The sequence below is a fragment of the Nilaparvata lugens genome, unplaced genomic scaffold (genome assembly GCF_014356525.2).
Source record: "Nilaparvata lugens isolate BPH unplaced genomic scaffold, ASM1435652v1 scaffold4851, whole genome shotgun sequence".
In the NCBI taxonomy this organism is placed as follows: Eukaryota; Metazoa; Arthropoda; class Insecta; order Hemiptera; family Delphacidae; genus Nilaparvata; species Nilaparvata lugens.
The window spans coordinates 6,613-23,327 of NW_024090855.1; the positions used below are offsets into that span (position 1 = coordinate 6,613).

General features: G+C 36.0%; 1 protein-coding gene across 1 annotated transcript; it reads left to right on the forward strand.

The window, feature by feature from the left end:
* Positions 1 to 351: 351 nt before the first annotated feature.
* LOC120355803 (neurofibromin-like) lies at positions 352 to 16,551 on the forward strand. Its single transcript, XM_039444509.1, has 8 exons — positions 352 to 489; positions 4,440 to 4,583; positions 7,988 to 8,171; positions 8,881 to 8,995; positions 9,836 to 9,942; positions 11,130 to 11,248; positions 14,247 to 14,378; positions 16,267 to 16,551. The coding sequence occupies exons 1-8, from the start codon at positions 469 to 471 to the stop codon at positions 16,534 to 16,536; spliced, it is 1,092 nt and encodes a 363-aa protein (XP_039300443.1). The 5' UTR covers positions 352 to 468; the 3' UTR covers positions 16,537 to 16,551.
* The last annotated feature ends 164 nt before the right edge of the window (positions 16,552 to 16,715 follow it).

The window sequence follows — 16,715 nt, forward strand, 5'->3', positions numbered from 1 at the left end:
AATTGACTAAAAAATATTTTTTATTCTATCATTGAAAATGTTCATAGTTTAGAATGTTCCCTAGTTCCTACTTGCAATATAAATTAATCATTCACATTCCACTCAACTTCATCTCTACTACAAAAGATTGCCAGCAAATTAATAATAATTTATTAATTGGATCATGTTGGAGTAGACTGTTTTGAATATTTGATCATTTCGCGGCTTCGAGCAGTCCTCTCATTCATGCCTTTGCATCTCAAGGGAAAAGGGAATAGTTTGAGGGAAATTAAAATGGTAGCACTGCGCATTCATGCAGCTGGTATATTATTTTGTTCTTTGTTGCTTATATTGGCAGTATTGAGCAATATGACCGATTGTCGAGATGGCGGCGACGTGATGTTTACACTTTTTATAACTTGAATGTGATTGTTTGCAAACATTATTTCCAATGGCTACTCAAAACCAGTGGAATGGGTGTCATCCCTAATGAGTAGGTTTGAAGAAAGGGTAAGTAGGTGTTTTATAATGATTAGATACCTCTTGACCGAGTTTCTAACTCAGTCAACAATCCGTCTGAAAATCGATAAAGCCTGTGTGCTTTTATGAATGGGAGCTGACCGGATGATGGGGTGTTGGGAGGAGTGTTGTCATTTCAAACAACTTATTACTTCTTGATAATCATTCCTGATTAAAATAATCAACAAAAGAGAAACCTTAGATTAAAATGATAAATGAATTATTAGTTGCCAATTGGATATTTCCATGGCATCACAGAGAAACCAAGTGGAAATCTCAACGCCCAGTTATACCCGGTATCAACAATTTGATAACAAATTACTGAATGAATGAACAGTAGCTATACTAGCTAACAGCAACAGTTTGCTTTCACCACATGATGATATTGAACTAATCACTTTCAGCCTTAACAAATTTTGAAGATAACACCTACTTATAATATTCTAGGTGACTTATTTTTTTAGAGAATAAGTTAGGAAGTGTATCCAACTTTGAACTTGAAGTCCTTGCAGTTGACCTATAATTACTATCCTGCCTTATTAGCCTTTTATTAGAATTTAATTATCGATTTATAAGTAACTTATATGAAAAAATGACCATCAAAAAAGTAGGTATGACTTTAATAAACTTAATTAGCCTACACCCATAATACAATCCAAATCAGATTGACATAAATTCAATCAAATATCATTCATCACCCTCACCACAACAACAAATCCGAGTCCAACTGCATTATTTAAAAGACGATAATTTAGAACTGTCTCAACCTTGTTAAAAACTTACTTGAATCCTACACCCAGTGACTACCCACACCTCTTCCACTCTCACTCCCAACACAAAACATCTTACTTTTGACCTTAAAATTTTGAGGAAGTTCTTGTAATTGTAAAAATAATCAGTGAATCTATAAGTAAAGCGATATCAACTAGCGAGTAAATTTCAGGCAAATATCTATTCCTTTCAGTATGTCCAAAGTTGTTAAAAATTATTAGCCAACATTTGTTGGAATACATTGAAAAGAATAAACTATTCAGTAAAGCTCAACTTGGTTTCAGAAATGTCCGTTCATCGACAAGTGCTCTGACTGTCCTGATTTGTGTATTCTGAAATGCATTTGAGTCAGGTAATTCATTGACCTTTGCAATCGGAGCAAAGCATTCGACTGTGCTCCACTCAAACTGCCCCTTAACAATCTAGAAGAGTATTGAACTATTGCACCAGTTCTGAAAACTATCAGTCGGCATGCTACATCGTTATTCAATTCAATAAAATCTTCAATGACCCCATAAAGGACGGCAGAATGCATTTCAGCACAGCATTATCTGACTTGGCATAACTGGGAAAATATTTTCGCTGATTGCGCCTCCAACCGAATGCCAGTAAAACCGAGGTTGCATGCTTCCATCTCAGTAACAGAAATGCAAACAGGAACTTCGCATCCAATTCGATGACAAGTGGCTCACTCATTGAAAAACTCCTAGATATATGTGGGCGTAGTACTTGACAGGACGCTTCCTTTCAAGGAGCATCTTACAAAATGGCGGAAAAACACTATCGTACTCATTTCGATATTTCCAATCAGCTGCGAAACGTCAACCATGAATGTTGTCAGCTTGTCACTTATTTTATAGTTAAGTTTCTGTTGCATATTTTTCAACTTCTTGAAAATCTTGGGTGATATTATTTTGTAGATATTTCATGAATCCAATTACTTAAATATTCTGTAAATTTGTGACTTAAAAATCTGATGATTATAACTTGACCTTATTAACAGTTATGCTGCTATTTAGGTAGAATAATTGCTGTTATCCTGAAGTCCATAAACAATATCATCCAAAAGCTCTGTGGAACTTCTTGGGGAGCTTCAGCTTCAACATGCGCTTTTCAGCCCTGAGTCTCGTGTTTTCAACTGCTGAGTTTTGTGCGCCCGTGTGGCTAAATAGCTCACATGTTGATGCTCAGTTTAATAATTTAATGGGAATGGTTGCTGGAGTCATAAAAACGACGCCAATGGAATGGCTCCCGGTGCTGAGTCACATTCCACCCCCCAACCTCCGACGCATAAATGCTCTAACAAGAAAGTTCAACAAGATCCTGCAAAATTAAAACTTTCCAATGCATGGGGATATAGAACATGCCAATCAAATCCGCCTGACGTCTCGGAAGCCTCCCACCAGAACGGCATTACATGCTCTGGATGGTAGGTTCAGTTTAACAGACGCCTTGCAACGAGAGTGGCATGCAAGGCAAATCAATCTTGCCCCATGTATCACCCAAAAGCCACAAGGTTTTGATTTTCCACGCAAACTCTGTCCAACTCTAAACAGGATCCGCACTCAGCATGGAAGATGTGCCTATGCGTTGCACAAGTGGGGAAAGGATCCAATGCATTTCTGTGAGTGTGGCGCTGTGCAAACCATATGACACATTGTAGAAGAGTGCACAAGAACAGCTTATGAGGGCAGGCTGGATGATTTCCTGGTAGCTACGCCAGATGCCGGGGCATATTTAAATAGACTAGATATATTAAATGAAAAAGACTAAGAAATTGTCAAAAACCCACAGATTTATTGATACTTAGAAAGACCGGCTTCGGTTATTACACCATTGTCAATCTCTGATAAACTCTAGATATATGTATATAACTTTTAAAAATTTCCTTTTTATTTGTGTTCCACCCTTTTTTCAAATCTTGTGACTAAGATGACTTCATTGTTTATATGTGTTAGATAACATAGAGATTTGTGTCGTAGCACCATACGCTAAATGATAAATATGTTTCATTTTTCAACCTCTCATTTCTCTCTCATCCTCCTCCTCCATAGCCTCTATAGTTCGTACCCTCCATAATTCATAGTAAACGCTTGGTCCCGTCAACTACGAATTATAGATGTTCTTCTGTAAATAATTATGTCCACTGTCTTGGTGAGCTACTCGCACTGTGTAAACAAGGCTACAGTTTTGAAAAAACTTTTGATAGGCTACCGGTACTATTGTCTCTTTTCTGTTTAGGGAAATCATTCAAAAAGGGTACTGAGATTTGAATTTCTATTTATACCGGTACTATATAATGAGGATTGGTTATAGTGAGGTCTACGTTATAATGGCAGTGGAGAAAGATAGGAGAACAGCAATGCCGATTCTCTGCCTTGCCACTACCTTCTGTAGAGGATAGCTGATAACGGTATATCTGATGTAATATTAACTATTCATTATTGTTAAAAATAATCAATTATATTTTATATGATAAGAAAATATATTTTCCAGTGATTCAATAATACATTTTTATAATAATTGAGATTGAATATTTTGTTAATTAATTCTATTTCTACACTCATAGAAAACTATCTGGGAACGTTGCGGAGGTACAAAAGAATATCACTATCTGTTTTCTCTCGAATGATAGTCAAGGACCATAGCAACACCAATGTTAATCAAATACTGCCATTATAACGTGGACCTCACTATAGAACATGTTTGAATTATGAAATATATTTAGGGCCGGTTTCCGGTCCTAAGTTCTAGCTAGACTTAAAACAGCTGGATTCAGAAAATAGGCTTTCCGAAACGGGGCGTTGTCGTAGTCATTGTCATAGTAACGTTTGAATTAAATTTCGAAAAACTAGAATATTGAACACAAAATAAAATAAAGAGAAAATAGTGTAAAGTTTTAGCTATTTTGAATTATTTAGGAATGTTTAATTTCGTCAAGGAAAAACGTTTCCAATTATAGAAATGAGAAAATAAAAACTGCGACTACTGTCATAAAAACTGCAACTACGCCCCGTTTTGGAAAACAATTTTCTGACTCCAGCTGTTTAAAGTCTAGAACTTGGCTAAATTCCGAGCTCGGAAACCGGCCCTTAGGGTGTAATGAATGTAAATTATTGAAGGATAACAATAATCAGTATTAAGGCAATTTGTTGCGTTTTTGATTGCAGTTACCGAGTCGTGCGGGGCCTCAAACATGTACTACAAGAGTGAACGAAGAAAACTCAAAGGAGTGTCTCATCCAGATCAGTCGATACCGTTTTTCTCTTGTCATTTCTGGCCTAACAAAAATTCTTCAACGAGTCAACGAAACGGTCAGTTGAAAGATTTTGCAAACTGCTGCTTTCAAAGATATTTAGTCTGGAAACACTGTTTTTAAAACATCGTTTTATATTAACCTACAGTTTTGGTTGAAGAATTAAAATTAAAATATTCATTGTGTATTAACCTTAAGTTTTGGTTGAAGCATTGAAATATCCATTGTGCTACTGACGTGCCATGTAATTGTTTATGATCAAAATTTGTCTCTATTTCAACTCTGACGATATAGTATCTCAAGTCACAAGGAGGGAAAGAGCCTTTTGCAGGCGAGAATGATGTTTCTAGTCGAGGCGTTGGCCGAGACTAGAATTTCATTCGAGCACTGCAAAAGACATTCACGTCCAAGTAACTTACACTATTTTTGTCATAATAATCTATAAAAGAATAATTGATAAACAGAAAACATTACCTGCTTGTCCTGACATTACTACATGCATTCTATAAACATAACTTAGTTTACAAGTTTCGAATCAGGATTTCTTGATTGTAGTTGACAAAATTTCCACCTTGAGCGCTAAAAGGCGTTTTTGTACCAGTTTTGCTGTTCCTAATTCGGAACTAGGAACATACTCGACTGTAATATTAAAGAAAATGTAGGATTTTATTAACAGTATAGTATGCTGTAATGAGAATCATATGTTTATTTGTTCTACAATCAGCTGTTTACCGGCTTGATTTCATGGATGTAAAACAGCTGACATTGAATGTCACACCATCATCAACTCAGCATCACTGATGGCACCATCATCAGCGGCGTCATCATTAACATTGTCGTCGGCGGCATCATCATCATCAACATCGGGACCAGTGACAGTCTCTTTACCGGATCCAGCATTGTTGACAGCACATCATCGACTCCGGCATCATCATTGGTGGCATCCTCATTGACAGCATCATCGACATCGGCATCAGTAACAGCCCTTTGCCAACACCAACATCACCAGTTGAAGGGATGGCTGCATCAGTGGCACTGCCTGTGTGTCATCTTATGCGGGTTCGGCAGCCACCCACAGCTACACTGGTGTGGCACAGTGTCACATGCGAGGATAACCATGGGCCTCAAGTGTTCGGCAAGCAAGGACATTTATTGTATGTCAAGTAATTTCTTAAAACGTATTATTAAGTTTATTTTGATACCTTTGACTCAATGTATAAATGAGTGTCTAGCTCAGAATGTATTCCCAGATGAGTTTGAAGTTGGCAAGGGTTGTACCGATTTATAAGAGGGGTTCTCGCCTGGATCCTAACAACTATAGACCAGTCTCAATTTTGCCAGTTCTGTCAAAAATATTTGAGATCATAATAGCTGGACAATTGTATGAGTTCTGTGAGCTGAATGGTCTGTTTGCTGACACTCAGTTTGGGTTCAGGGCTGGACGGTCGACGGTGGGCGCTGTTGAATGTATAATTAAAGGGATATGTGATATTTTTGAAGGGGGGGTTGCTGGGTTGACGCTATGTGATCTCAGCAAGGCTTTTGACACCCTGGATCATGAAATATTGCTGTCTAAGTTGATTCTCTATGGTGTGGTCGGTGGACCTCTCCAGCTTCTGCGCTCATACTTGGGTGGACGCAGGCAGGCTGTTCAGGCAGGTGGTGGGCTCTCACGGGTTAGAGCCCTGAGTTATGGGGTGCCCCAGGGATCTGTGCTGGGACCCCTTCTGTTTCTTATTATGATCAATGATGTTGCCCTTTCAGATCATAGGATGGTTGTATGCTACGCCGATGACACCTCTATCATGGATGTTGGCAGGAATATGCATGAGGTCCAGGAATTGATGAATGCATCCAGAGGGGCAGCTGCCGACTGGTTTGCTGCTAACCGGTTTGCCTTAAACAGTGAAAAGATACAAACCATTGTCTTCAGCCTTAGGAATGGGATGCAGTATGAGTTCCCTCCTGTAAAGCTCTTGGGCTTCCATCTTGATAGGAAACTTTTGGAGGGAGCATATACAGAGTGTCTGCTGCAGGTTGAACAGAGTCCTGTTTCTGCTGAGGAGCTTGAAGAGCTGTGTTCCCGAGGCATATCTCCGTATGAGCTACCATGGTTTGGGTAGATAGGCAAAAGACGGACGGCTTGATGGAAAAAGATTCCCGGCCAAAACATTTTAAGTTTAACGACTTAAGCTTGAAGACCCATCCGTTTTACCGTCCAGATGCAACGACTTACGTGTACCGACTTTTGCTTGAGCAAAAGACTGAAGCTAAACTTGAGCGTCTAGACCGGGCTTAAGGCTGTGCAAAGGCTAAAAATAAACTTTCTACTCGTGATATTTTTCCAAGTTTTTCGATTTGTATATCATCAAGCTATCAAAATGAAAAAGTTTTCTCAGGAAAACATTTTTTTCTGATCATTACTTTTTGAGATATGAGCGCCTAAAGTTTAAATTTTTGGACAGAACATTTCAAATTCGGTAAGAGATAAATCCATGAGATTCAGAGGATGAATTCTTCATAGTATTGTTGATCTAGTAAAACAAAAATTTTCTGAAAATATCAATTTTTGAAAAAGTTATTCAATTTACCAAAAATAACTCAACCAAAAGTTATTTTTGGTTATTTTTAGTAAATTGAATAACTATCTTAAAAATTGATATTTTCAGAAAATTTTTGTTTTACTAGATCAACAATACCATGAAGAATCTATCCGCTAAATCTCATGGATTTATCTCTTACCGAATTTGAAATGTTCTGTCCCAAAAATTTAAACTTGAGGCGCTCATATCTCAAAAAGTAATGATCAGAAAAAATGTTTTCCTGAGAAAACTTTTTCATTTTGATAGCTTGATGATATACAAATCGAAAAACTTGGAAAAATATCACGAGTAGAAAGTTTATTTTTAGCCCTTGCACAGCCTTAACTGCCAACTTTATTTGAGGAAAATTTAAATCATAAAAAATGCAATAAATACAGCTTAATCCGTTGTAGTGTGTTTTATTGACTCAACAACTCAAAAACTCTATTTAATTAGCCCTAACATAATATGGTAATGCTAAAAAAGGGAAATTTCGTTATAAAACTGGTAATTAGTTTCTAAACTACTTTTTCAAATATCTATAGTCGTTTTTATTTTAATTGAAAAATCTGGTAGTGGTGTTATAAATAGCATCGTTTAATTAATTATCTGTATTTTTGTGATCATGTCCAGTATTGTACATTACACAAATGTTTATATGCTAAAACTGTACAGTAATTATAATCTAATTTATCCGGCAGTTATGATAAATATATCTGGTGTTAGTTTCAATTTAATGGTCATATTATATTTGATTTTGTTTTCCATGACTGAACACTATAATAACTTTGTTGTAGTCTAGACACTGTTGTTTTTCTACGTAGAAAATGTTTTGATTATTCTGAAACGATTTCTTTCTGATTTGTGATGATATTTTCAGTTCTTGGCTATAATGTCTGGATCGAAGCCTCATGGCCCTGAAATGGAGAAGAACTGCTACGAATCCTTGTTAATTGTCCTTGATACACTGGAAAGGTGTCTTTCAAATCAACCGAAAGATACGACAAGATTTGACGAGACAATGAACGTAAAAATACTATTGCGTGAAATTTGTCAATTTCTAGGTAATTTTTTTCGAAATGCAGTATTACCAGTTGTTATTTCATCATGCTTTCACTGTTCGCTATCAAATTGAAACTAATATTTTAGTTACCTCATGGTTCCATCAGAACAAGATACAATGTTCTGTGTATTTGATAGTTGGATTTGTAAAGTCTATGCCACTTATTAGGAAATATGTTCGTTATAACAAAGTTGAAAATCATATCCTAGCTGTAGCACACATATTGTATTTTAATAACTTTCAAAATCCGAAATGAATGACCTTTTCCGTGTTAGATTCCTTGCACACGTTGAATAACTACAATGTGGACTACTATTCATTAATGCACTTTTACGCTACTATGAGCTATTTGTGAATAATGTGAGTTCATTTTATCATAAACCTCCGTAAATTATAGAATTGGTGACAATAAAAAGAAAAAGAATAGAATCTCAATATGTAAAATATTTTTAAATATAAAAATGGTATTGACAACATTAATGTATTTTTCTTCTAATTATGGAGAAATTCCACATCATCTTTCTCCATTGAAACAATGGGATAAGATTATTGAAATTGCCTACTTACAGTATTGTGCTTTTCACTAGTGATTTGTGATAGCATTTCACTTTGGACAAGATTTTCATAGATACTAGAATCAATATTGCTATCAGCATTAAACCATAAGCATTATCCTATGTTTTACAATTTGAATTGTTTGTTTTCTACAGAAGTCCCCATCCATAATGATTTCACAAATCAGCAACTGAAAACTCTCGCATCAAAAGTATTGTTTGCTCTGAGTATTAATTTTTTCAATGCTGTCTTCAACAGAATATCTGCGAGGTATGTATGTTTTAATAATTCTCCTGATGTGTTGTTAGTTTTTCTTTGTATGAAAGTCATATCATAATCCTATTAATATAAGTACATTGAAATTAATTTATTGATATTAATGATGATCGATGATTATATGATATTAAAACTCATTTCTTAATGATGTAAATTGAATTGAAACAAGGGTAAAATATTCTGAAGTCAAAAATCTTGACTATGGTTGCAGCAGAGAGATTGCTACGGTTAACAAATGGAATGAATTGAAAAAATCAAGTTTTTTCATTTATTTCGATAATCTTTAGGCGCTGTTTACCCTTCAACTAAAGACACTTGTCCTACTATCGCTTACTATCTTTGAAGACGAAAACTTTCATCCTACAGAAAGATTGAATGATGAATTCTGAACCAAGATCCTTGATCTGTTGAGCTTGTACAGTTGATATTTTGATTTGTAGAAATTTACTGTTTCATATGGATTAATAGAAGAAACATTCAAGTTGATTGTCTTTTTTCTTCAGGTCTACTTTTAATATAAATAAAAATATAAATCTCAGTTCCCTTAAATTATTTTGCCACAACATATCTCGGACTTGAAAATGGCTTTAATGTCCGAAACATGTTGTGACAAAATAGTTTAAGAGGTACTGAGATTTATATATTTATTTATAGTCAGGTTGATGTTTGGTTCATTCAGATTCAAGTTGAGGGAATCTTTATTTACTGTAGGTGGACAGGTACGTTTCGAATTCTACAGAACCATTTTATAAAACGTTGAATTATTGTACACATTTTATCTACCCAGTTAGACTTCGGAAAAGTAGAAAAGTAATTATTACATTCTGATTGCAGGCTACAAGAGCTAAGTACAAGCACAGAAGAAAATCCAGATTACAGTGATATAGAACTTATCCATCACATCAATGTTGATATTATCAAACTAGTAAAGCTTCTGAATGGTAACTATTGCTTGCATAATTTATTTTCGATTCATTAAAGCTCTGTGTATGATTTGCCAATGTTTATCGATTTGCGATCTCTCTCGTTGGTGTCTTTGATACTGCCTATGATAATAGAAATACCAAAGTTGAGTGAATTTCGCACGATACAAGCATTTAGAATTCTTAATAACTTTGACAAGTCTAGTGGTATTTATTCATCTCAATTCAGCCAATATTTTACTTTACAATACATTTTACCCGCTTCTAATTTTCTTAACTAAGGGCTATCTTTATAAACCTTTCTTATAGTCGCCCAAGCGAAAATGGGTCTCTCAAGGCCACTGCAATGTTGCCACTGTTGTCCACCCCTCATTCAACCAGTCTATCACCCTTTCCTTCTCATACCTTTCCTCTTCCTCTTTTCCATCACTACCTGTCACAAATTCTTTCGAGCACATCAGGCTCAAAAGTTCTATTGTGTCATTCATTCATTCACATTTGTAAAACTGTGAACTATATTGTCCTTGTCATAGTTAACAATCCAGAGAAGACAAACAATACTCCTCACAAGAACAAAACTTCACTCTCACACCCTCTCCACACATTCACTTTCTCTCTTACTAGCCACCCTTAGCACAAAGTGGCAACAGTGTTGGTAGAGAAGGGTGGTGGTGTCAAGAGGAAACTTCGACCTTGAGAGACCCATGGGCGACTTGAGTGGAACACGTTTTGGTGGACCAATCAGAAACTATTTCAACGGTTATGATGGGTTGGGTTCCTGTTATTAATTACTCTGCTGGTGTTGGTGTAGAGAAATTGTAGCCTTTTTAGTGTATAAATAATGCTGGTGTAGAGAAATTGTAGCCTTTTTAGTGTATAAATAATGCAAAGTTGAATTTGGTTGGAAACAACATTCAAGTAAAAAATGAGTTTACAGAATTTAAAATGAAGAGAATACAGACAAGAGAAAACAATTCATGAAAAGAGTTCAATATGAAATCAATAAATTTACTTTATTACTCTTTGCAAATTATTTTTAACAACTACACAAAACCTAAGTGTAATTGGCGAAGACTGTTCATAGAAATAGTTCACGAATACGGTACCTATTTTTCGAATTTCTGCTCCTTTCTTCCATATTGAGTGTTGATTATGTACACTTGAATTAGAAGTGTTTTTATCTGTCAATCTTTCTCCCATTTCAGAATCTATATCAAAGTTCAAACTTCTAAAGAAATCTGCTCACCAAGTGCTCATGGCTGCTTTAGAAAAGGCGATATGGAATTGGATGGATGTGTATCCACACGAGTTTGCTGAAGTTCAGGTTGGTTGATGGCTTCATTCATAAATCCACAATTACTCTTTGTTCAGTACTACTTGTTAGGTATTTCAAGAAACTGTACATTACTCCAGATTATATTCTCCAGGCTTACTGTGACCTATAGTGAGTTTCACGTTGTGGAGAAAGATAAAAGAACAGCGTTGCAAATTCTCTTATCTTGTCACTGTCGTCTATAGAAGTAGCTATAGTAGCTCTGGCCCTGGATCTTGAGCTTCATTGGAGTTCGTTCCTCGCCCCCGTCTCAGGAAGTACTGGATCCCCCAGTTACTGCCGCTGGTCCTCACGGTGAAGGGAAAAGGGAGTACACGTGATGACTGTGTGACTCCGCCCCTGGGAGTAGCCTGGCTTATGGCGGTGTGGCTGGGTGAAGGCTCCAGACTATGGGAGGTTCGTGGTTTGACTGAGTCGCCTGAACTCATCGTCTCTGAGAGTAGCTGGGCACATTGAAGAATCTCCGGTGGAGTTTCGGGGTTAGCCAGTGAGAGGCCAGACTATGGGGATCAGGGTAGGCTATCCCCATCTCTGGAAATCAATCATCTGAAACTCCCATAGGTCAGACTGTGGGACTCGGGTAACGCCTCCGTCTCTGGAAGTAGCATCATAGCATGTCGTAAAACCCCTCTCACGGGTGCTTCTTTCCGAAACGCTAGCGTACCCTTTTGGCCGCCTGTGGTGGACGTGCAAGCGCCAACCCTGGAGACGTATACAATTGGGAACCTCGAGTATTTTTCCTGGCCTGTAGATCAATCAATCAATACATTTATTCAGCCTGACGATACAGTAGTACATAAAGCTATGTCACAATAGTATATTTCGCACCTAGGGCCGAAAATGAGACTTTTCCGGCTCGAAATAGGTTTTCAAGTCCGAGGTCGTAGGCCGAGGACTAGAAAAGATTGAGAGCCGGAAAAACATTTTTGCCTGTGGTGCGAACGCTATTTTTCGCCACACAGAAAAATAAACAATATATATATGAGAATAATTGTTCATTAAGCACTTCCGAAAGCAAAAGTGGAAGGTCATAGCTCTAGCAAATTTGAGGTAATCTGAATATCAGGAAATTGTTCAAGTATTTTTGTTTTTTATTCTGATTTGTCTAAATAACCTAGAAGATTATGTTCAATTATGTGGGAGGTTGAGTTTATACTTTTTTATTCTTTCAAATGACAATAAGATGATATTATTAAAAATGTTTCAATTATTGAATAATAAACACAAATAATGAAAAGTTTTTTGATCAGCTGTTTTAGCACACTTGAAATTTGGCCAATTTGAATGTCGACGTCAACAATGCTTGTTGTCATCGACTTAGGAAGTTTAGGTTAGAGGTTCTATCCTACTCTGAAAATCGAATTTGAATAGTTTATAATATATTATTTGTATTTCATCCATCCAAATAAAATGATAGTATCTTATTGCAAAATACTTTATTCAATTCTAGAAGCATAAACTGATTCCGTTTCATAAACTATTTTGTAAACACGTTCACATCAAATCAGAATCAGCTGACTTCAAGGTTATTTTACAGCCCTAGGGCCGTAAAAATTTTACCGGCCTGGTCAGAAAACAATCATTTTCGGCCTCCATATGACGCACGTAAACCAGCTCATTACATCCAAGTGGGGCGAAAAATATTTTATAAATTTACAATTTATAATGAAATTATAATTAGGTCACAATAAATAAAATCAATAATAATAAATCCTTAAAATGAATAAAGACAACAATATCAATCAATAACATTCAATAGTTCACCCATAATAAGGCTAAGTTATAATTAACTATTTCATGTAATAGTTGATATTAATAATTTATTCTAGTCTACATACTCCTGTCCTGAATTCTTCTGAAGAGTAGAATGGATTTTCAATAAGCCATTTTCTTAAATGTCTAAGGAATAGAGGCAGGGGAAGGGTACGGAAGGAGGTTGGGAGAAGGTTGAAAAATTTTATCCCCACTACTGGAAAACTCGAAATAGATTTAGTAAATTTGCATCTAGGTACGTGAAGATCTCCACTGGCCCTAGTCGGATAATTGTGAATGTCACTGGTGATGTCACAGATGAGTTAGAGTATACGTCCGGGCCCTGACCAGGCCCACGTACCGCCGGAGCTGTACAGTGGTGGTTCCACTCAATGCAGGCTAAACTCCTCCGTGATACTCGCCTATCGACTTGGCAGTGCCAATGGGTAGTAGCTCGCGTGTCACATCTCACGGGATATTCGAACAGCAGGTGCCCACTTGGAGGTGTGACGTCAACGTGAGGTGTCGCGGCCAAAACCATGTCTCCTATAGAAGATAGCTGATCATCTGTTCATTCTTGTTAGAAATAATCAATTATATTTTCGAAATATAATTCGTAATAATTTCTCGAATAATTCAACTAATTCGTATAATTCGTCAAGAAAATATATTTTTGAATAATAAATTTTCATAATTGAGAATACATATTTTGTTAATTATATCTCTACATTGTAGAAATACGATCTGGCAACGTTGCGGAGCTAGAAAAGGATAGCGCTATCTGCTTTGTCGAATGACAAAACAAGGATAGCAATACCAATGCATCAAGTACTGCCATTATAACGTGGACCCTACTATAGCTAAGACATGCATATCAAATTGCGTTGATAGATTAATGATAATATTGTCTGGGTGGAAGAGGCTTAATGGTTCATCATTACACAGTTTACAGTTAGCGATTTGAATGTGAACCAAAATATGTATATCTCATCTACCAATATTTATATTATGAATCAAAATAATTGAATTAAAAGGATTCATAATTTATTGAAATGAAATAATCATTCGTCAATGTTGAATCAAAATATATAATAATATCATTCAATATATAATATATTATATCATCTGTGAATTTTATTATAAGGTTTAATAATTTATTGAAATGAAATTATCATTCTTAAATTTTGTAGTTATTAGTATGATCTACCGTATTAAAGTCCTTTGATCTTTTTTGCAGAAATGTCCCAACGAAGACCTTGTGAAATGTTGTGAAGCGCTGTTTGATATATTGGATAGTTTTGCTGATGCGAAGAAAGGCAGAGCCACTCATGCTTGGCCTCTGCAAATGATGGTGCTCATTCTTTCGCCTGTGAGTCATTTTCCGCTCAATATATCAACTTACTAAAATTCTCCCACCGAAACGATTTTACAGTGAATGTAGATCGTACAATATGTGTACCTTTGTATGTAATTTTAAAATTTATATTCGTTATTTGTTTTTACTAATTTCGTTTTCCAAATCCACCATTGATTGTATGTTTTCATCTGATTATAATCATAGTAAACTTCACTGCCTTTATAAATTTACAATCTTGACCAACACTATCCTAACCTTCAAGTTTCTATGTCCACTGAATATGACACCATTGGTGTACACTGGTGTCATATAGGTGTACACTTTAGAACAAGTTTGTTTTTCTTCTCCTAATAAATTTGTGTTATTTGACTTCATCATGTTTCTATTTTACTATTTATTGTTTTTCCATGTATTGATTGCGATTTCGATTATTCAAATCTAATTTAATTAATAGTCAGTTACCGATGTATTGAAGATTTTTCAAGTAAAACTATTGATTCATTTTCAACTTATACAGCACTTTGTTCAAAAATATCAATAAGTTTACTTATCAAGCATTGATAATTTTTTAATAGATCTGCATAAATAATATACCTTGAAAATGTAATAATCCATTATGCATGATAAAATAAAGCACACTGCACACAGTGACATTAGTTGTAGGTGCTACTAGCTGCTACAGGTTGCGGAATTAGAAATGTTTGGAGCTGAAATGTACATGACACTTCCGATCCCGTACTCCCGCGACAGCTAGTGCACGCTTGGGGCCAAACCACACAAATGGTTTTATCAGGTGTTTTTTCCGAGTTGGCAGGGCAGGAAGCACTCTGATTAGCTGACTCCCTAATGGCAACCTAATCAGCCAATCGGAGAGCTTCCTACCCTAAGAAAACGCTTCGTGTGGATTGGCCCTAAGTTGACCCTACTATTGTCCCAGTGTAGAGGCTGATTGAGGATTTAAAAATTTTCTTTGAATTTTATTCGATTACCAGAGACAATTGTGGCTCAACTCAAGATTGCATCACATGTTTCTATAATGAGGTCCACATTATAATGGCAGTATTTGATTGACAAGTGTTGCTATCCTTTTCTATCATTTGAAAAAGCTCTTTCTAGCTTTGCAATGTTGTCAGTTTGCCAGAAATATTTTATTTTTACTTTTGACAGTGACTGTACAGATGTAAACAAACAATCTTCAGCCGCCATGTTTTTTTTTTCATTTTAACAAAATACTTGAGTAGACAAAGTCGTATAATTGATTTAAAAATGTATTTATGAATGAATGATATAATTTTTAAATAATATCGTATGAGAAACACAAATTATACCTTAAATGACACTTTAAAAGTTGATAACTTGGACTATCCTACACTTTGTCCATCCTCACAATATACTTCAGTTAGCCCGTTAGCCTACCAGTATAGGTTACTGGTACCGGTATAACTAATATTAAAAGGTTATTTCAGAATTATTTCCATTAGAATCATCTCATTATAAATAGGATTTCTATTTTGCTATTATTTTCAAGAGAACTTAGGTACCTACCGAATAACTCATTTCTGTTGCTTTGAAGTTCAGATTGGTGTATCACAGCTTTTTGAATTAGCCGCCAAGATTTCAGGTGTACATGAGAATAAAAATAAAATTATGAAAAAGGATATTTTATTGATGTAATTTTTTTAATTAAATTGATTATTATTTAACAAAAAATGAAAACTAATATCAAACCAAATGTAATGGAATAAATTTAGTAACAGCTGTGTTCACTTAGTGGCAAAATGGAGTCAAATAAGAAGATTTGTCAACCCTGTTCTGCTATCTTTCTCCACTGTCAACTTGGACACCAATATAGATTTGAAAATTGTTGTAGCAAAATTGTGAGGTAAATTTTGTTTTGCAGAAAGTGCTGGAAGAGATAGTGAATGCCGACTCGGGTGCCCCCTGCTCGCCACGACATTCCAAGAAGAAACTGTTCATCGACTCTGTGAGAAGGGCTGTCAGCTCACCGAACAACAGCAAACAGCTGACAGAAGCTGCTGTCGTCACGTGTGTCAAATTGTGCAAGGCATCCACCTACATCAACAATCTGGACTCGAACAATGTCGTCTTCACTCTTGTGCAGAGCGTCATCAATGATCTCAAGGTATTACACCATTATTTGCCCAAGTGATTAAAAATGCACGGTACTAAGCAACTCATGTCGAGGTTCGACCAACATGTCGAGTCGACGCTCGACTCAGTCTCATAGTCGTGAGGTCGCGGAGACTAGAATCGACTGGTCTGAGTGTGCAATGAAAGTAGAATAAAGTACCCTAGTGGAAAGAAGCTTTTCACCTGTGTTAGATTCAT